This window comes from Chiloscyllium plagiosum, unplaced genomic scaffold, assembly GCF_037043375.1.
Source record: "Chiloscyllium plagiosum isolate Xiang-an unplaced genomic scaffold, Cpla_swu_hap1 HiC_scaffold_12, whole genome shotgun sequence".
In the NCBI taxonomy this organism is placed as follows: Eukaryota; Metazoa; Chordata; class Chondrichthyes; order Orectolobiformes; family Hemiscylliidae; genus Chiloscyllium; species Chiloscyllium plagiosum.
In genome coordinates, this window is record NW_028270150.1 from 56,312,796 (window position 1) to 56,335,882 (window position 23,087).

The 23,087-nt window shown below is 39.9% G+C and overlaps 1 protein-coding gene across 1 annotated transcript in view; it reads left to right on the plus strand.

Annotated features, from left to right (window-relative positions):
* The window catches only part of srpx (sushi-repeat containing protein X-linked), an 88,031-nt gene that overhangs the window by 9,450 nt on the left and 55,494 nt on the right, over positions 1 to 23,087 (plus strand). The window contains exons 2-4 of the mRNA XM_043701580.2: positions 7,833 to 7,904; positions 16,811 to 17,002; positions 19,015 to 19,191. Of these exons, the coding sequence (XP_043557515.1) occupies positions 7,833 to 7,904; positions 16,811 to 17,002; positions 19,015 to 19,191 (441 nt within the window). The remainder of the gene's footprint in view (positions 1 to 7,832; positions 7,905 to 16,810; positions 17,003 to 19,014; positions 19,192 to 23,087) is intronic.

Sequence of the window (23,087 nt, forward strand, 5' to 3'; positions counted from 1 at the left end):
GGCCAGACTACCTGCTGAGCTGCTGCTATTTGAAACGCTTTACCTGACTATAATGTAAATCCTTTAACTCTGTTATAACTATCTTATTTCTAACCTATTTTTTAGACACTGTAGTAATGCTTTTCCTTTTTAATTCGCTTTTATGTCTGATATTTGCACCAAGGTACTTATACCTAAGATGGCGTTATTAAAGGCTGCCATCATGTGAAAATGTTTCGCTGTACTCCTATACTTCTGTACTGGAGTACACGTGACAATAAAGGATATTCTATTCTCAGGTTAGACCCACCATCAGTTAACTCTTTTTGTAATGAGAGAGAAGACCTGTAATCCATTAGGACTATGGTAACTTCATTTTTACAAGTTAGGGGAGAAATAAAGTAACTGAAGATGATTCAGAAGGAGCTGTGAACAGTAGCAGCAGAAGTATTTTCAGCACCTGGTTTCTGGAAAAATTGAACCTGTGTATATGATCTAACATTGACTTGAACAATGTTGAGTCTAACAGGTTATAAAGTGTTAGTTGAGATGCTCTTGCCCAAACTTCATTTGCTTTGTTGGAACAAAGAGTAACTTTCGGTTTATAATAATTGCATGTTGAAGAAGGTGCAGTTATTCTAAATTCCAAACAAAAGCAAGCTGCTGTGTGATTTCCACCTGGCAGTGATCCTACATTTTAGTGCACTTAAAATCCTCTGAATTGTAGTTTTGCCCCCATTTTTACTTATTTACCAAATGCAAATGACCTGCCTCCTCATTTGCTGAGTTTAGGGTGATTATTCCGCCACTTGGGCTGTACGTGAGACATCTTTTTGGTTTTGTGCAGCATAGTTTGTCTTTCAAGTACAAAAGGAGCTTGTACTGAGGCTTCAGCAATAGACGTTGACTGCACAGGGGTCTTGGCTTGTTTGGAACCTGTTTAGCAAGGAGCACTCTCACTGTTCACTACTTCAGTAGCTGCCTTTCAATAGATAAGGTTTGTCACAAGGTGCATGTTACTGACTTCTTGCATTTCCCATTCCTTGACCCAAAGAATACCTGCTCATGGACTTTTCTCAGGAATATTGGGTGCTGAGATTGAAAGCGGGTAGATGGTGAATTAAACATTCTGGAGAGGAAAATGATGTGCAGCATGAATGGTTTCAATTAGTTTGAGAATTTTTGTCATTTGTTGATATGAAGCTAAAGCTGTTTTAAAAGCTGAAAGTGGCAAGGAACAGTACCTTTTAAGAGGCCTGACACATATAAAAAAGGTTCTTCTAAATAATTGTCAGGAGTTAATAACTTTCACTTTTGTCTACTGATGCTAATATTGTATGACAGATATTTGATGCATCTAGAAATGAATCATAATTTTCATTGGAAATTAATCACTTTAGTGTCTAAAACCTGAGCATTCTGGCAATGCAGCAATATTGTGTTTGTCAGCTGGGTAAAAAGAGAAAATAGCAAAGTGTTGCCCTGATTCTAACTGGGACTTATGTGGAGCAGCATCAAGCTGTGGTAAACCTTAAATCTGTAAATCCAAGTGTCAATCTGTGCTGAGTTTCTACCAGCTCATGTAGAGTGGAACGGATCTGACAATACCATCATACAATGCTGCATCCCGTGGTAAAAGAAGTGATAACACGTCTTCATGGAGATACTTTTGAATATTTTTACTATAAGCCAGCCAGAATTTAGTTTGTGTAACATATGTCAGAGACCCTGTGAGAGAAGGAGGTGGGAGATCAGAGCAAATGCTGAAAGCCTCTTATTGCTAAATGCTTTATTTCATAATATGAGTAGTTGAGTGGGTATAGCTCATTTGCTTGTGATATTCTCATCTATTTCTTTTGTTTACTAGTAGACAATAATTCCAGTGTTGTTCTTGTTGGTCTCTCCCTTGCTCTGTCCAATGACTTGTGCTCATCAAAACGCTTTGCTACCAGAATTCTAGCTAATACTCCCCCATTCACCGCCATCCCCATATTTTTGGCCATAGTGCAGCAGCACAATTTTACTATTATCGTCCTTGTCTTCTCATGTGCATGCATACATATACAGACATTTATGTGTCCTGACATGTTCAGCCATCTTGATCCTAAAATCTGTAATTACCATCTCTTCCCACCCCCCCCAAACCCACCTCTTTCTGCTCCTTTAAAGTATTCCTTTCAACCAACCTCTGATCCAGCTTTTTGTTTCAGTTTCTCCTTCTGTAGATCCATTTCAATTTTTAATTGCTTATCATTCCTGTGAACCAACTTTGGATGTTTCACTTTACAAGATTTACAATAAAATTATTCAAGCCTTTAAATATTTTTAGTCAGAAGTCTTCATGAAGTCTCTGCGTGATAACTGTGGTGCCTCTATCTGGGGGAACTGTTGTGTACTTTTCCAACTGAGTGGGTTGTTACAGTTTATTCTCTGAAAGGAGCCAAGCGAGCTGTCCAATTTTATGTCTCCAGTTTTAGATATTCTGGCATCCTGATTAATATGGAAGAATTCCAAATGGCAATTCCTCAACAAGTTTCAAGTTTTGGAGTGTGGTGAGCTCCAGAACTAGATACCTTTACAGACAAAATGGATCTGGAGATTCTTGTCTTCACATATAAGTAGATTATAACTGAAGTTTAGATTTGGATCAAAGTTCCAGATGTAAAGGACTACAGTACTGCTAACAATAGAAGCTGTTGCCAGTATGAAATCTGATTCAATGTTGGTAAGCCTTTATGTAGATTACATATATTGAAGCCTGGAGACCATTTCATCAGCCACAAGGTTAGAACTCCTTTTAACAATGATATCTGAAATAAATTATTGGTAAAAAAACTTTTACACCATTTTGGTCATAGAAGGGAAAGCAGTTGCCAGTATAAATATTTTGAAGCAGGAAACAATATATCAGGTTTGGGGGCTCACAGGTGGTGGTGTTTGGAGTGGCACAAGGATCGGTGCTGGGTCCTCTACTTTTTGTCATTTACATAAATGATTTGGGTGTGAGCATAAGAGGTACAGTTAGTAAGTTTGCAGATGACACCAAAATTGGAGGTGTAGTGGACAGCGAAGAGGATTACCTCAGATTACAACAGGATCTTGACCAGATGGGCCAATGGGCTGAGAAGTGGCAGATGGCGTTTAATTCAGATAAATGCGAGGTGCTGCATTTTGGGAAAGCAAATCTTAGCAGGACTTATACACTTAATAGTAAGGTCCTAGGGAGTGTTGCTGAACAAAGAGACCTTGGAGTGCAGGTTCATAGCTCCTTGAAAGTGGAGTCGCAGGTAGATAGGATAGTGAAGAAGGTGTTTGGTATGCTTTCCTTTATTGGTCAGAGTATTGAGTACAGGAGTTGGGAGGTCATGTTGCGGCTGTACAGGACCACTGTACAGGTTAGGCCAAGGTTGGAATAATGCATGCAGTTCCGGTCTCCTTCCTATCGGAAAGTTGTTGTGAAACTTGAAAGGGTTCAGAAAAGATTTACAAGGATGTTGCCAGGGTTGAAGGATTTGAGTTGAAACTTTATTGCTGGAACAGCACAGCAGGTCAGGCAGCATCCAGGGAACAGGAGATTCGACGTTTCGGGCACAGGCCCTTCTTCAGGAATGAAGAAGGGCCTGTGCCCGAAACGTCGAATCTCCTGTTCCCTGGATGCTGCCTGACCTGCTGTGCTGTTCCAGCAATAAAGTTTCAACTTTGATCTCCAGCATCTGCAGACCTCACTTTCTCCTTGAAGGATTTGAGCTATAGGGAGAGGCTGAACAAGCTGGGAGTATTTTCTCTGGAGCGTCGGAGGCTGAGGGGTGACCTTATAGAGGTTTACAAAATTATGAGAGGCATGGAGAGGGTAAATAGGCAAAGTATTTTTCCTAGAGTCGGGGAGTCCAGAACTAGAGGGCATAGGTTTGGGGTGAGAGGGGAAAGATATAAAAGAGAGCTAAGGGGCAACGTTTTCACGCAGAGGGTGGTACGTGTATGGAATGAGCTGCCAGAGGAAGTGGTGGAGGCTGGTACAATTGCAACATTTAAGAGGCATTTGGATGGGTATATGAGTAGGAAGGGTTTGGAGGGACATGGGCTGTGTGCTGGCAGGTGGGACTAGATTGGGTGGGGATATCTGGTCGGCATGGACAGGTTTGGACTGAAGGGTCTGTTTCAATGCTGTACATCTCTATGAATAACTGATTTTGGTCAGTGGCCTTCGATTATATAAGATAATGGTTCAGAAAGATTTAATGCTGAGGCTGCGCTAAGCTCCATCAAATATGATGATGTCATAGAATTTCCAGGTGGAAATGGATCAGACTTACACAGGAGTTTGATAGGATCAGAAGAGACCTTCTCTTGATCATCTTAAGTTATTATGCCTAACTCGTCAATTTAATTTGTTCCTATTGCTATCATGCAATAAATTATCACTGTTATATAAGACAAGTGTTTCTTCTTGTTAAGACTCACCAGTCTTAACATATTCTTCTGCCAATGACAAAGACCAGCCCTTAGACTTTTAACCATATTGAGAAAATTCACTTTATGTATTCTAGTTAGCATGGAGTAATTTCCTGTAGGGGCTGCTGCTGCATAACTTCACTTTCTTATGGTTTGTCCACTGTTTGAATACGCCCTTGTTGTACATTAAATAATAATTGTATATAAACAGGGGACAAGCCTATATTTTTAGTGAGAGCTTTACATCAGCTAACCACACTCTATAAAAATCTCATCTCATTGATTACTGCATCCTCACATTTATTCGACTTCCATTTATTTTCTTTGCACATTAAATATTCCAATTTTTATGATACGTCAAACAGTTTCTTCAACTTTTCTCGTTTTCTTTATAAAATAATTATATGACTGCTGCTATCCACCCATTTTAATTGGAGATTTCTCCAGGATCTGTTTAAAAACTGCAGTATCGATACTGAGTCTTTTTTCATTTACATATTCTGTTGAGTGTAATTTGTGTCATAGTGACAGTCTCATATTGATGTAGCACTTGGTTGATATTGCTGCTGAACCTTTTTTTTAGAATTTCTTCCAATATTTTCACTAAGGAAAATACTGTATTTTACTGCCTCATCACAAATGCGAGTTTGTGCTTCTAAAATACTTTTTACTATTCTTTTGAACTTCATAAACAAACTAAAGGGTAGCATCTAAAACCTCCTACATTTGAGAACCCATTACAGGAGCTCGTGTAAGAAGTATCTCTCAAAACATGTTGCTGGCATCCTCCAATTGTGGAAATTTCAGAACATTATGCACCATTTTTAACGTAATATTCATCCAAATAATATCTTGCATTCAGTTCTAAAACCTCAAAACTGGCAAGTGGCCTTGATTGTCTGCCCAGTCAGATAGACAGATTTTAATCAGTAAAGGAATCAAGAGTTTAGGGAAAAAGCACAGTGGTAGTGGCACAGTGGTAGTGTCCCCTACTCTGAGCTAGGAGGCTTGGGTTGATGTCCCAACTGCTCCAGAGGTGTGCAATGACATCTCTGTAATACATTGATTAATAAATGATTACAACAAGCTTAGTGGATAAATTGCCTCTTCAGAGACTAATGTGTAAGTTAATGCTAAGTTTTATATTTCTCAACTTTATATTAGCAAGTTTTGGCTTGTATTTAAAGATCTGTCACTTTATTGTTGGTAACCACATAGATCAGGGGAACATGCCTCTCAACCCCTAGATTTATTGGGGTCAGCAAATCTTGGAAATAATCCTACTGTGCTTTCTTTGCGCATGGTTGTACAGCTGTACATCTTATGCATTTTCAAATAATGTATGCAAGACAAGTGTGACAATAGAAATCAAATATGGCCATAATTCATCAATTATTCGGATACATTAAACAGGCACAGAGGCTGCGTGATTTCCTGATTGTGGCATGCCAATATTCTTTCCTGAAGAGAATAAAATGACAGTTAAAATGAATGCTATAATTTATTTCTGTTGATTTAGTTTCACTTTGCTTTTTTAAAAATTCCTGAATCCTCCATCCATTTTCCAATGCAGTAAGGAGGGATGGCTGTACTGTTCGAAAAGCCATGTTTCAGCTGAGGTGTAAAATCAAGCTCTCATCTGGCACTGTGTTGATGAAGTCCTGATGTCCTGACCAGTATTTATCCTTCAACAAACATCACTTGTATCAAAAAAAACCGTTATCTGATCATTGTCTCATTGCTGTATGTAGGATCAACTATACCTGAAATTGGCTGCAGTATTAAACAAAAAAACAGTGACACATTTCAGTTATTTCCTTGGCTGTAAAATGCTTTTGGGACTGTCTGAGGTTATGAAAGGTGCTGTATAACTGAAACTCTTGCTTTCCAGTTGGCAGACACGAAGCAATCAATTGTCATTTACTTAAGAAAAATTTGGATAAAAGTTATTTAATTCCTATAAGTCTGATCCTCTGCAAATTGCAAAAGAGTGAGATTTATTAGTTTTGAAATCGTTCCTGAATAAGTCTGAAGAGCAAATTGAATTTCCAGGCATTGCTTGTGTTCGTTAGATGGGGCTTTGGTTTATAAAGGTAGCACCAGCTTGTATCTATGCAGCAATTTATAACATCCAAAGATGTGCTCCATAGGAATGTCATCAAACACAATTTGACACTGAGCCATATATCTTTGAAATGAACATGGGGGAGATGACCAAAATGTTAGACAAAGAAGTAGGTTTCAGGGAGTGTCTTAAAGGAGGAAGGAGAAATGGAGGCAGAGAATAAGGAGGAAAAAAGGCAGAAAACCAGAAATGGAACAGTGCCAACTTGGAGAATTCTGGAACTGGCAAAGACCTAGACAGGAATAAGACCAGGAAATGATTTGAAACTGATGATGAGTTTTCAAAATGTGCACCACATCATGTAATTCCCAATATTATTCTGCTGCTAGATCAAACTCTTCCTTTAAGAATGCTGAGTCTCAGAACTCCTGAGTAAATACTAGATGAAATCAGAGTTCATGTGCTTCTCAGTCTTCAGGTAGGCATGTGGCTTTTAAAAATAAACGTTAGGAACAGGGGGAGAAAAGAGTTAAGCTATTCAATCTCTCAAGCTTGCTTCAACAATCAATGAATTCATAGCTATTCTGTGACCAAGTTCCATATATCTGGCATTGCCACATAGCCCAATTTATCAGTCTCAGGCTTTCAATTCACAATTGATCTTGCATCAGTGCTTCCAGTTTTGGAATAACGTAAAATGGTAGCAATCTCCAGAGTTCAGAAAACGCAAATTTATTAATGTTCAGTTAATTTCAGGTAACAAACGGTGTTATGCTTTCCACAGTTCAGACAATGATCAGTGTCACTACTTCAGATGCAGCTGACCATGGCTTAAGTGGACCTGGAGCATAAACTGTGGTATTAATCATGCCTGAGTGTATTTGGAAGCACTGCATTGCTGATATGACAATTTGTTTTTAGACGGCTGAAGTTTTAGCCCAGTTCAAATATTTCATATTGAACTATGTTGTCTTTTGTTGAATTTTACTGAATTAACTAACAACAGTTTACAATTATACATATAAAGTTGATCATTTGATTACAGTTAATTATATTGTTATCCTTCAAAAAATGGCAATGTAATGACGAGACTACAACATTAAATTGAAATATGTCACAAAGGTGGGAGAGAATACATAGGTCAATTCTGCACCATTGTTTTACTGCAATAACTACACCTTGTTTTATGAGCAATGAATTGATTCCAATGTGGAATATCATGAGATGAAAAGGGCTGTATAAATGTACATTCTTTATTACATGTATGCATGTAATTGCACATATTATTGCAAACACAATTTTGTTGTCCAGTTTTAGTTTCTATTTTATGTTGTAGGATCTGGATACAACCCATTAGAAGATGATGAAGATGCTTATGCAAATGAAGCACGTTACGCTAAATATGAAGGTGAATGGTTTATTCACATGTTAATAAATAACTTGAAAGGAGTTGTGTCCTTTTCAGTTCACAGCGATCATACTGGTTGTAGTGTGCACTGGCAGACTTGGCAGCCCTCAGTGCTTAAATTCTCATCAAATTTCTCTTAATTTTATAATGAAGGATCCATTTATTCCCATGTTAGTAACATCTAATATAGTATTCAATTTCTAATCAGTTTATTATGAAACATAGGATATTCTAGAAATCATGAACTTTTACCTTGCCTTCAAACAAGAACTTCTGCCTCAGTTTGGTGTTGTATCTTGAGCTTCCTATTCATGTCCATCAGGAACATTGTTTACCTACAGTACCTTTATTCATCAGTTGATTATTACCAAAATTGAATTTGGATTAACATCAAGAATATAACAGAAATGTGGTCTGTTCACCAGCTCACATTGTGATTCCAGTAGTATCACAGAACTAGGAATATTGCCTTGTCCTCTCCTGTGTGGAGATGTTATGAAGAAGATGGGTTGATGGAGCAGATTCCTCTGTCGTATTAGTTGAGACCAAAGTAACACAGCATACTTTCATGTAATTAAGCAGGTTTAGAATATGTAACTCAGAAGTAAACATAATTTAAATCCAAGTAAATTTAATGTAGATATGATCACAAAATAAATCTTCCACATATAAATCTTAAATCTCATTTCGTGGTATTGTTAGTTACATAAGTCATTTTATATAGATAATCACAGAATAAGGAAGTATTAAAATCTTTAATTTAAAAGGAATCTTGAAAAACTGAAATATTAGACAGCATTAATATTAGAATATTAAATATTTAAGGGTACACAGAAGTATATTTAATACTTATTTACAAATAATATTCACCAGTGTTAAATTATTGAATACATCTTTCTCAAAAAATGTTTCATTTGAGACCTGACCACTGTAATTCAGCAACTTAGATACTTGAACATATTAAACAATGCACTGAGAGGCTTAAAGTACTCTGAATAACAGTTAATCAACTAACATGCAAGGTATCTGTGCTGTTAAAACAATTCATAATAATTTGTGTTAAATTGGGCTTTACCAGTTAGACAACTGGATGTTAAGGTAGACTGATGGTTTTGTGCACAACTTGCCAGTATGATTGTTGAAACATTGCATTTGAAAATTAGCAATGTTTTAACATCTGATAGCTGTGCTAGATTATAGCATGACCATTCAACCAGCGATTAATTTGTTTGGCAGCTTTATATATGCAAGCATGAACTAATGCTAAAGTACAAACTGGAATGTATTTTATAATATAGTTTTCTCCTAAGATTTTTGAACTTGAGGGATGTGGATTTTGGCTGTGACATTACATTCTGAAATAAATATAACTGATAACCAAAATATTATGCAAATATAGCAAGCTTAATTTGGTGATATGAATGCAGTTAGTTAATGCACACCTCTGCAGTTATAGCTTCTTACAGTTTAGGCTGGTAATTTGATACACATGCTACTGGCTAAGTTTCATTTGTTCATGCCAGATTTAAATTTGCTGTCCAAATCATATATAAAAATAAAACCTCTCTGAGTTACCTCCTATTGGAGGCACTGGTCTGATCCTTGTGCAATATCGATTGCAAGGCATTGATTGTTTTTCTTCTCACAGCTAGAGAAAATTCTGTTTTAAGGATTGAATTATCAAAATGCTATCACAATAAATCTGTGTGATTCCTGAACGAAAGAAGTTTTCTTTGAAGGGAGAGAAAACTGAGATGAGATTCACCGTTTACAGGACCAACAACACAATGAAGAATATCCAGCTCATGGACACAATTGATTGAGTTGACTGTGTACATGGTAGATGTGTGCAGCTCAGTGTATTGTGAATGAAGTATGTTATTATGTCCCTTTTATTTTGTTCTGCAAATTGAAAGGACTGGTATAGAGACATGGTCAAAGTTGGGTAAAACAGGTGATCTCCTCCAAAGGTGATTCTTAAAATTCTGCATGATCATATTGGCTTAGAATTTGCAGGATCTTAACATTTTGAATTGAAAAGCCTGTCTCACCCATTAGTCTCAACTTTGTGACAAAATTGCTGGAGGTGCGGGTTAATAACCTGCGTTTGGGATCTTGATTACAGATGCTCAGTGTTTTAAATTCACAGTTGGAATAACACCATGCCATACACACTAGAGTGTGCCTGTTCCCAGCCCAGGAGGCAATTTTGACAATAATTGGCCTCCTCATCATCATTGAGGAGAAAGTGAGGACTGCAGATGCTGGAAGTCAGTCAAAAAGTGTGGTGCTGGAAAAGCACAGCAGGTCAAGCAGCATCTGAGGAGCAGGAGAGTCGATATTTCAGGCATAAGCTATTCATCAGGCATTTGGGGGAGTGCTCAAGGGATCTGAAAGATAAATGGAAGGGGTGTGGGGCTGGGGGGAAGGTAGCTGGGAAAGCTTAAGTAGATGAAGGTGGGGGGTTGTGGTGATAGGTCAGAGAGGAGGGTGGAGCGGATAGGTGGGAAGGAAGATGGACAGGCGGTGCTGAGTTGGAGGGTTGGATCTGGGGTAAGATGGGGGGAGGGGATATGAGGAAATTGGTGAAATCGACTGATCCCATGGGTTGGAGGGTCCTAAGGTGGAAAATGAGGCATCGAGTGGCTAGAATTTGGTGGTGGGGGCGTTCCACTGAGAACATTCCCTTCACAACTCCATTGTTAGGTCCATGCCCCCGCCTCTCACCAACCCACCCTCCCCTCCCGGTACCTTCCCTTGCCACTGCAAGAAATGTAAAACCTGCACTCGCACCTCCCCCCTTACCTCCATCCAAGGCCCTAGAGGACCCTTCCAAATCAAACTGAGATTTTCTTGCACCTCCACACTTGTCATCTATTGTGTCTGTTGCTCTCAATGTGGTCTCTACACTGGGAAGACAGGACACCGACTTGCGGAATGTTTCAGAGAACATATGCACTAAACAAGTCCACTGCCCTGGGGCCAAACACTTCAACTCCCCCTGCCATTTCGCCAAGGACATGCAAGTCCCGGGCTGCCTCCATCACCAAATTCTAGCCACCCAACGCCTGGAGGAAGAGTGCCTCATCTTTCACTTTGGGACCCTCTAACCACTTGGGATCAATGTTGATTTCAACATTTTTCTCATCTCCCCTCCCCTGATCTTATCCCATTTATCTCTCAGCCCCCTTGGCTCCTACCCCCCCCACATTCCTGATGAAGAGCTTATGTTCGAAACGTTGTCTCTCCTGCTCCTCGGATGCTGCCTGACCAGCGGTGCTTTTCCAGCGCTGCACCTTTTGGCTTTTGTCATCTTTGAGCTTGGAAAGGGCAAGGTTAGCCATGACATCTGCTACAACTATCGTGCTGTGAACCCGGAGCAAGTATATTTGTGTAGACATTAAATGAGGACTAAATTTGATCTGGTGGTGGTATTGTTTTTAGGTGAGACTGAGTGTTACACATGTGGCAAATTTACATATGTTTTTGTGAATTTGCAAATTTAAATGTTCTAACAGTATTTTAGATAAATGTCTTTCGCAAGGTATCAACTCAGTTTCGGAATTATTTTGGTGGGGGTCTGGACTGATGAGGTTCTTTCCGACTAATAACAGCATTTTATAGCAAGTATCTTCTTTCACACGTCAGATTGCCTTAAAAATACATATATATCTTCTCCCATTTTAAAACTGATGATGTCATGGCTGTAAGTTCCATCCAGCTAGGGTGCTTCCTCCCATTGCTCTTGTTTCCTTGGGGTAGTTGTGTTGAAAAAGGTGTATCAGAAGGAAACAAAGGTATGGATAAAGGTTTCAAACTTTAGAAGACTGTGCTGGTTTACTGAACAAGAACAGGTTTGATGATGTTATCACGGAGTTATGATCGCTCTGTTTCTAAGCTCATTTGGTGGATGTGAACTTCTAACGACATTGTTTTACAGATGGAAAATAATTGATTGGCATGATTCAAAGATTCAGAAATGGTTCTAATATATTCTGAGATATGGATTTTATACAATCTTAATCAAGAATAAAAATCATTATTTCTATTTCATCGTGTCATATTTTTAAGAATGTGTAAAAATGGATTATAACAATTTTTATAAGTCAAACCCTTAACAGATGTAAAATTGTACAAAGACCAAAGTTTAAGTATTCCAGTCTGATGTTCTGGTTTCAGAACATTTCTGTTTGGAGGAAATTCAAATATGTTCTACATATGTGTAATCATGCTGCATTAGTAATTTTGATTTTGAAATGTAAATGAATGTGGTTCTCATGTATTGCTGGCATTGGTCTGAAACTAAATTAAAAATAATTAGTTTACATAAATGAATGAAACAGTATATGCTCCATGTGACAGCCTGTGTGAATAGGAAATGATGGCATAGTGGTAAGTAATGTCATAGGACTGATAATCCAAAGAGTCAAGATTAGAGTGGTGCTGGAAAAGCACAACAGGTCAGGCAGCATGCGAGGAGCAGGAAAATCGATGTTTCGAGCAAAAGCCCATCATCAGGAATGATGAAGGGCTTTTGCCCGAAACGTCGATGTTCCTGCTCCTCGAATGCTTCCTGACCTGCTGTGCTTTTCCAGCACCACTCTAATCTAGACCCTGATAATTCAAAGACTCAGGCTATTATACACACCCTCAGGAGATCTCAATTATCTGTAAGAATAATAGGATGGTTATGGAAGGGGATTTTAACTTAGAATGGAACTACCATAGTGTTAAGGACATGGATAAAGAGGAATTTAAATGTGTACAAGAAAATTTTCTTATTCAGTATCTGGATGTACTTATTGGACAAGGAACAAAACTTGACCTACTCTTGGCAAATAAGGCAGGGCAAGTGACTTAGGTGTCAGAGGGAGAGCACTTTGCTCCTGTCACCATAATTCTATTAGTTTTAAAATAATGATGGAAAAGGATATACTGAATCTAAAAGTTAAAGCTCTAAATTGGAGGGAGGCCAGTTTTGATGGTATTAGGCAAGAGCTTTCAAACGTTGAATGAAGGTCGAAATGCAAAAGTAAAGGCATGGCTGGAAGAGTTGAAGCCTTCAGCAATGAGATAATGAGAATCCAGAGACAGTATGTTGTTGTTAGGGTGAAGGGCAAGGCTGGTAGGTGCAGGGAATGCTGGACATCTAGAGAAATTGAGGTTTTTGTCAAGAGAAAGAAGGAAGCATATTTCAGATATAGACAGCAGGGATCGAGTGAATCCTTAGAGTATAAAGGTAGTAGGAGTATACTTAAGAGGGAAGTCAGGAAGGCAAAAAGGGGGTCTGAGATAGCTTTGGCAAGTAGAATTAAGGAGAATCCAAAGAGTTTTTACAAATACATTAAAGACAAAGGGGTAACTAGGGAGAGAATAGGCCCTCTTAGAGATCAGCAAGGCTGCCTGTTTGTGGGACCGCAGGAGATGGGAGAGATACTAAATGGGTATTTTGCATCAGTGTTTGCTGTGGAGAAGGTTATGGAAGCTAGACAACTTAGAGTCATAGAGATGTACAGTATGGAAACAGACCCTTCGGTCCAACCCGTCCATGCCGACCAGACATTCCAACCCAATCTAGTCCCACCTGCCAGCACCCGGCCCATATCCCTCCAAACACTTCCTATTCATATACTCATCCAACTGCCTCTTAAACGTTGCAATTGTACCAGCCTCCACCACTTCCTCTGGCAGCTCATTCCATATACGTACTACCCTCTGCGTGAAAAAGTTGCCTCTTAGACCTCTTTTATATCTTTCCCCTCTCACCCTAAACCTATGCCCTCTAGTTCTGAAGTCCCTGACCCCAGGGAAAAGACTTTGCCTATTTACCCTCTCCATGCCCCTCATAATTTTGTAAACCTCTATAAGGTCACCCCTCAGCCTTCGATGCTCCAGCCTGTTCAGCCTCTCCCTATAGCTCAAATCCTCCAACCCTGGCAACATCCTTGTAAATACTTTCTGAACTTGGGGAAATAAATAGTGGCCTTTTGAAAAGTGTCCATGTTACAGAAGAGGGAGTGCTGGATGTCTTAAAATGCGTAAAGGTGGATCAATCCCTGGGATCTGATCAGGTGTCCCCTAGAACTCTGTGAGAAGCTAGGAAAGTGATTGCTGGGCCACTTGCTGAGACATTTGTATCATTGATAGCCACAGGTGAGGTGCTAGAAGAATGGAGGTTGGCTAATGTGGTGCCACTGTTTCAGAAAAGTGCTCAGCAAAAGCCAGGGAATTATGGATCAGTGAGCCTGACATTGGTGGTGAGCAAGTTTTTGGAGGGAATCCTGAGGGACAGGATTTACATGTATTTGGAAAGGCAAGGACTGATTAAGAACTGTCAACATAGCTTTGTGTGTGGGAAATTGTGTCTCACTGACTTGATTACCATATATACTCGAGTAATAGGCCGTCTCTTGTAAAGGTTGAGATTATGGTGCTGGAAAAGCACAGCAGGTCAGGCAACATCCAAGGAGCAGGAGAATTGACGTTTCGGGTAAAAGCCCTTCATCAGGAATGAGGCAGTCCTGATGAAGGATTTATGCTCAAAATGTCAATTCTCCTGCCCCTCGGATGCTGCCTGACCTGCTGTGCTTTTCCAGCACCACACTCTGGACTCTAATCTCCAGCATCTGCAGTCCTCACTTTTGCCTGGTCTCCTGTAAAAGTTGACCCCCTATTTTTGGCCAAATAACCTGGAGTTTTCCATATATCTCATGTAAAGGTTGACCCTAATTCTTCACAGACAACAGATCAATGTTTATGAGTCAGTGTGCCGGCCGTCATGTCCCACTCCAGCTTTCCAGTCTACAGGTAGTTTTTTTTTAGATTAGATTACTTCCAGTGTGGAAACAGGCCCTTCGGCCCAACAAGTCCACACCGACCCGCCGAAGCGTAACCCACCCATTCCCCTACATTTACACCTTTACCTAACACTACGGGCAATTTAGCATGGCCAATTCACCTGACCTGCACATCTTTGGACTGTTGGAGGAAACCGGAGCACCCGGAGGAAACCCACGCAGACACGGGGAGAATATGCAAACGCCACGCAGTCAGTCGCCTGAGTCGGGAATTGAACCCGGGTCTCTGGCGCTGTGAGGCAGCAGTGCTAACCACTGTGCCACCGTGCCGCCCTAGTTCCGCTCCACTCCCAGTCTTCCCGCCCACTGGCTATTGTGTTCCGCTCTGGGTTTTCAGAATTTGTTGTTTTTTTTCTCTTTATTTGTTTAGAGATCACTTGGGCTTCTGCTAATGAGACGGTATGAATTTTGACAGGCATGAATTTCAGTACCTCAAAAGTAGTATCCATGTAATAGTTGACCCCATAAATTTAACCTTAAAAGGTGGTCAAAAAAAATTCAACATTTACTTGAGGATGTATGGTAAGTCTTTTGAAGAAGTGACAAAGAGGATTGATGAGGACAGAGCAGTGGATGTGATCTACAAGTCATTCTGCTATAGTGTGTGTTCTGTTAACACGGATTTGCTGTAATGCAATTGATGAATTGGAGATACTTTCTAAAGTGCGAACTTTTAAAATGTATGTTGGCTGTAATGTGATTGCAGCACAAATGCTGTTTCTAAAGGGCGATTTTTCTCTAATGCAGGGTTGCACAAGCATGTAACCATCGTATTACAGAAAAACTACCTATATATGGACTTCAGTAAGGTGTTTGACAAGATTCCACATGGTAGACTGGTTAGCAAGGTTAGATCATATTCAATACATGGAGAGCTAGCCATTTGGATTCAGAACTGGCTCGATGGTAGAAGATGGAGGGTTGCTTTTCAGACTGGAGGCCTGTGACTTGTAGCATGCCACAAGAATTGTTGCTGGGTTCACTGCTTTTTATCATTTATATAAATGATTTTGATATGAACATAGAAGGTATAGTTAGTAAGTTTATAGATGACACCAAAATTGGAGGTTACCTCAGAGTACAACAGGACCTTGATTCGATGGGTCACTGGACTGAGGAGTGGCAGATGGAATTTAATATAGGTTAATGCGACGTGCTGCATTTTGGAAAGCCTAATTAGGGCAGGATCTATACAATTAATGGTAAGGTCCAGGGGAGTGTTGCTGAACAAAGAGATCTTGGAGTGCAGGTTCATAGTTCCTTGAAAGTAGAGTCGCAGGTAAATAGGGTAGTGAAGAATGGATTTGGTATGCTTGCCTTTGTTGGTCAGTACGTTGTATATAGGAGTTGGGAGGTCATGTTGCGGCTGTACAAAACATTGGTTAAGCCGCTTTTGGAAAACTGCATTCAACCCAGTCTCCGTCCTATCAGAAGGATGTTGTGAAACTTGAAAGAGTTCAGAAAAGATTTACGAGGATGTTGTCAGAGTTGGAGAATTTGAGCTATAGGGAGAGCCTGAATAGGCTGGGGCTGTTTTCCCTGGAACATCGGAGGCTGAGGGGTCACCTTAGAGGTTTATAAAATCATGGGGGGCATGGGTAGGATAAATAGATAAGGTGTTTTCCTCGGGGTGGGGGAGTCCAGAACTAGAGGACATAAGTTTAGGGTGAGAGGGGAAAGATTCAAAAGGGACCTAAGGGACAACTTTTTTTATGCAGAGTGTGGTGCGTGTGTGGAACGAGCTGCCAGAACAAGTGGTTGAGGCTGGAACAATTACAACATTTAAAAGATATCTTAATGTATTTTAAATGTTATATAATGGTATCAACCTCTACTACATCTTCTGGCAGCTCATTCCATCCACACACTACTTTTTGTGGAAATGTTGTCTCCCAGGTCCCTTTGTATTTTGAATAAAGGATTAGTCTCATATTCATATTTATATTTTACTTTTGAAACCAAAAGCTTCATTATGCCCCATGTTGTTTGTTGGACTGGAGGCCTGTGACCAGATGTTAGCTGTACATTTATTATTATTGCTGTTTACAGATATTCCCAGGTGCGCTCCTCTAAAGATCAAAAATGGTTATGTCCATTGCAGAACACCACAAGGTGGATATTACAAAAATGTACAAGGAACAATGTGCGACATTTCTTGCCAAAAAGGATATGAAATTCATGGAACTGGCCGCGTCCATTGCCTTTCAAGCAAACGCTGGTCACAAACAGTTACTTGCAGAGGTGGGTGATATTAATTTATTTGTTTTGTTGAGAGAAGGTAATAGAATGAGGAAACTGTTTGTTTATTTTTATGGCATAATGTACAGGAAGGTGAACAACTGAAACCCACTTTGGGTTTATACAAAGTGGGTAATAAGCCAACTTTGCTGTTCATTTTTGATAATACTTGGCTCCAAAACATCACTATACTTTGTTTGAAACTTCTTTTTGATTTATTCAGTAACTCATTTAATGCCACATTTAATTAGCTTGTAACAAGTTTGGAGAGATGTTTGATACTATACAGCTGGAAATTCTGTACTTCCTCTTACTTGGGAATCCCAAGATGCTTCATCATCGATGAATTCCCTACTATCAACATCCCTGGGGATTATCATTGACTAGAGACTCAACTAGACTCACCACATAAATACACTGGTTGCAAGAGCAGGTCAGCAGCTGAGAATACTGCAGTGGGTAACTCACAACCTGACTATCAAAAGCTTGTCCACTATCTACAGGGCACAAGTTAGGAATGTGATGGAATGCTTCCCAGTTGCCGGAGAAGAAAAACTTGACACCATCCAGGACAAAGCAGCCTGTTTGATTGGCACCATCTTCATAAGCATTCAAACCATCTATCAGTAGCAGCATTGTGTACTATCTACAAGATGCATTGTGGAAATTCACCAAAGATCCTTATACAGTACCTTCCAAACCCACAGCCACTTCCAGAATGACAAGAGCAGCATATACATAGAAATACCACCGCCTTCAAGTTCCCCTCCAAGCCACTCATCATTCTGGTCAACATCCTGCAGTTCCCTCCCAATGGCATTATGGGTCTAACTACAGCACGTGGACTTTAGCAGCTCACCACCATCTTCTCAAGGGCAACTTGGAACAGGGAATAAAAATGCTTGCCAGCCAGCAATACCCAAGTGCCATGAGTGAATAAAAAATAGTGATTGGAATAGCAAACTGTTCACATTTGGACATATGTTAGAAGTGACCTGTGGACGCAAATAAAAAAGAAACACTTACAGTGAGGTACTGAAGGCATTCTAGCATCAAGTGAACATTCCCATAAGACCATAAACAGGAACAGGAATAGGCTGTTCAGCCCCCACAAGCTTGCTCCACCATTCAATAGGATCAGGCTCATCTGACATTCCTCATGTCCACTTTCTTGGCCTTTCCTAGAACCTTTGGTATCCCCTACAGATCTCGAATCTATCTCAGCCATAGATGTACACAATAACTCTGTCCTAACTGAGTTCCAAAGACTGTCAACACTCAGAAGAAATTCCTCCTCATTTCAGTCTTTGTCGTAGACTGAAGGGAAACATCCTCTCACCATTTACCCTGTCACGCCCCTTAAGAATCTTCTGTTTCAGTGAGATTACCTCTCATTAATCTTATGTCCAGTGAGTAGCGTCCCAACTTGTTTAATCTTGTCATATATACGAAGGATCATCCTAGTAGACCATCTCTGAACTTCCTCCAATAAAATTATATCTTTTCTTAAATAAGGGAACTAAAACTGCTCTCATTACTCTAGATGTGGTCTCACAAGCATGTTGTACAGTTGCAGTAAGACTTCCCTAATTTTATACTCCAACTCCTTGAAATGAGGGCCCACATTGCATTAGCCTTCCTGATTACCTGCAGCTCCTGTGAGTTAGCTTTCTGTGTTTCATGTACAAGTAACCCCAAGTCCCTTTGTGTTGCAGCTTTCTGTAGCTTTTCCCCATTTAAAGCTGTTATTTTGTTCTCCCTTCCAAGATGAACAACTTCACCATTTTCCTACATGATTACTCCATTTGTCAACTTTTAACCACTTAATTCACCTACCTCTATCATTCTCTAAACTGTGTGTAGCCCGCTCACAACCTGCCTTTCCACTTATTTTTGTGTCATTTGCTGATTTGGCTAGTGTACACTCACTTGCTTCCTTTGGTACACATTCATCATCAGGAAGGTTGGATTGAAAAGAAAGGTTCTTCAATTTATTAGTCATTTTTCTGTTCCAGAAATACGATGCCCTAAGTTTTCATTGCCTCTCCATGGAAGTGCAAAGTGCTCAGATGGAGCATATTTTAACTCGAGGTGTGAGTTTTACTGTACTCCTGGATACCAAGTTAGAGGACAAAAAAGTGTGGTTTGCATGCACAATAAAAAGTGGAGTGGAAAGGAACCATCTTGCCTCGGTAAGTTTTATTCATGAAATACTTTAAAGTGTTTAAAATCATAGAACAGAATAGCGCAGAACAGGCCCTTCAGCCCTTGATGTTGTGCTGACCTGTGAACTAATCTAAGCCTATCCCCCTACACTATCCCATCATCATCCATATGCTTATCCAAGGATTGTTTAAATCTCCCTAACATGGCTGAGTTAACTACATTGACAGGTAGGGCATTCCACAACCTTACCACTCACTGAGTTAAAAACATGCCTCTGACATCTGTCTTAAATCTATCCCTCCTCAATTTGCAGCTATACAAGCAGATGTCATCATCCTATGAAAAAGACTCTTGTCCACCCTTTCTAATCTTTTGATCATCTTGTATGTCTCTATTAAGTCCCCTCTTAACCTTCTTCTCTCCAATGAGAACAGACCCAAGTCCCTCAGTCTTTCCTCATAAGACTTTCCCTCCAGACCAGGCAACAACCTGGTAAATCTCCTCGCACCTTTTCCAATGTTTCCACATCCTTTCTAGAATGGGGCGACCAGAATTGTACACAATACTCCAAGTGAGGCCGCACTAGCGTTTTGTACAATTGCAGTATGACATCACAACTGCAGTACTTAATCCCTCTACCAATAAAACCTAACACACTGTATGCTTCCTTAGCAGCACTATTGCCCTGGGTGGCAACTTTCAGAGATCAGTGTACATGGACAGCAAGATCCCTCTGCATATCCACACTACCACGAATCTTTCCATTGACCCAGTATTCTACCTTTCTGTTATTCTTACCAAAGTGAACCATCTCACATTTATCTGCAATGAACTCCATTTGCCACCTTTCAGCCCAATGCTGCAGTTTATCCAAGTCCCCCTGCAACTTGCAACATTCTTTCACACTGTATCATTTGCAAACTTACTAACCCATCCACATATGCCTGCATCCAAGTCATTTATAAAAATGATCCCAAAACACATCCTTATGGCACACCACTAGTAACCAGACTCCAGGCTGAATATTTTCCATCAACCACCACTCATTGCCTTCTTACAGAAAGCAAGTTTCTAATCCAAACATTCAATCCCATGCTTCCACATTTTCTCCAGTAGCCTATCATGTGGAACCTTATCAAAGGCTTTACTGAAGTCCATGTACACCACATCAACTGCCCGACCCTCATCCACTTGCTTGGTCACCTTCTCAAAAAACTCAATGAGGTTTGTGAGACGTGACCTCCCTTGATGAATCCATGTTGACTGTTTTCAATCAAATTGTTGCTTGCTAGATTATTATAAATCCTGACTCTTATAATCCTTTCTAAAATTTTTCCTACAACAGACATAAGGATCACTGGTCTATAAATCAGCTGTTTATACGCTAGTATTAAACTGTGGAGTTGTTTAAAACTACAAATAAGCTTCCTAATTTAAGAAGTCAAAACGTTTATTACAACCTTGAGTGCCAACTTTACTTACTGTTGATTTTTGCCACTTCTAAAGGCTTAAATTGCCATTAAGATTTCATTTGCACTCATTTATAATTATTTCCTGCTGTAAATGTTCTCACTTGTTTCAATCCACTTGCCTGTCCTTAAAAATATTTATTCTCTGTAACGCAACCAAATATTGCACGTAAGGTTTTCACTGAGATAGCATCATTATTTCCCCACTCAAATACTTCTCATCCTCAGTAATTTATTCCTGTGCGTCAATTGGGCATGACCTGAGTGTACTGTCCTCCTGCTCTCCTTTAACCTTTCTTCACATATAGATTCCTTGATCAGATTAAGGGCTGTCTACCACCTACCATATACTCTTTACTCCAATTGTTTCATGTACAAGGCTGTCTGATTGTTGGTACTCCCCTGCACTCTCACCCTTCTCTTGGTCCCTCCAAACACCTTAATCTTAGCAAGTTTTGAAGGTTCATTTTCAGATGTTTCATCACCATACTAGGTAACATCTTCAGTGAGCCTCCAGATGAAACACTGGTGGTGTAGCCCGCTTTCTATTTATATGCTTGGATGTCCTTGGGTTGGTGATGTCATTTCCTGTGGTGATGTCATTTCTTGTCCTAGAAGCATGGCATTCTAACCGGAACTCTATCAACAAACACATTGACTTTGATCCCATTTACCACCCCTTGAGAAAAAGAACAGGAAATGATGTCACCACAGGAAATAACATCACCAACCCAAGGAAACCCAAACATACAAATAGAAAGCGGGTTACACCACCAGTGCTTCATCCAGAGGCTCGTTGAAGATGTTACCTAGTATGGTGACAAAATGTCTGAAAACGAACCTTCTAGCTCAGCAAGCAAACCTACATCCAAAACTTTAACCTTAGTCTCCCTTCTTAGAAATTTTTCTTCTAAGTCATTTCAAATTACTTTAAATTCCCAACTGTATAACCTTTAGCCCTTCTTTCACAATAACATTGCTGCAGTTACCAATCTACTTAAACACACTGTCAGCTTTGCCAGACCCTATTATAATCATTATTTTCCTGACCCTGATCATGTTTCCTAGTATTGCATTCATCTTCATTTACTTAAATTAAAGGATGCACATTTGAAAAACTAATCTTGGATAATTGATGTAGCCATTCATTGCCAGATCTAATTAGGTCCTGCTGTGTCTGCTGAAACCTGTCACTATCCCAGGAGCATTCTGGAATGCAAATATAACCCATGGTTTCTTCTCACTACAAAGTATTTTCTTGAACTTGGTCCCCTGCCATCACCATTCACACATCCTATATCAAGTGCCAGGAGAACAATATTGTCATAAGGATTGGGACTATTTGTTCATCTTCCCATGACACTTCGCTCGCTGCTTTGAGCTATCAAGCCAAACGTCTCCTCAGGTTTCCCCTTTTCCAATGATGTTCCCTGATTCCATATTGTGTATGGTTGATACCTTCATTCATTTTGAACCTCACTTAAATGTAGTTTGGGAATTTGAATTAATTGTGTTATTTCTAAATGTGGTCTGGTTCAATGCTTATCTGGCCGGTGTTATGTTCTCCCCTCGCCATAAATTTTGGTCCATCCCAAACTTAGCTATGTTCATCCTAATTCACACTGAAGCTAGTTTATTTATCATCATTTCTGAGCTTGTTCATCTAGATCCACTCCAGAAACACCTTCAGTTTAAAATTCTAGCCCTTGTTTTCAAATTGCACTATGATCTCACTGTTCCCTATTTCTGTCACTGTCTTCAGCCATACAATCTGCGGTCCTCACTTCACCGATAAACCACATCTCAATATCTTCTGCCCTCTTGCACTTTGATTTTAATTGCTCTACCAGCAGTGTCCATGCCTGAAGCTAGCAGAATACAATGTTGTAGAATTTATCCTGAACCCTGTCCACCTCTTTGTTATTCTCTCCTTCTTTAGGAAGTACATTAAAACTTAACCCATTTGGTTACCTGACTTAATACCTCTCCAAAGTATTCGTTGTCAAATTTATTAAACTTGTTGTATGGCTTCATCTAAATGTCGGGGGACATGCCATTAAAGGCTCTAAAATCAGCAGCCATGGTGAGGCAATTTCAGAAAAGTCGGGTCAAATGGTTGTTGGCATGGCTTGAGTGGTAGGATGAAGGCAGTGTGTGAATTGCAAAAGGCAGAGTTGTAGGAATGTAAAATCTTTGGAGGCTTGTTAAGGGGTCAGGCCATGCAAAACATATAACACAAGTCTGTAATTTTTAAAAGGAGAGATGCTGGGAGTTAACAACATTACTGTGCACAGAGGTGATGGGTGATTGGGACTTTGGAATACAGGCAGCAAAGCTTTGCATGTGCAGAAGCTTATGGAGAATAGAGTCTGGCCAGGTGAGTGGTGGAATTGTCATGCCTAGCGGTAAAAGTATGGAGGGGGATTTTAATAGAATGTCAGGATGGATGTCAG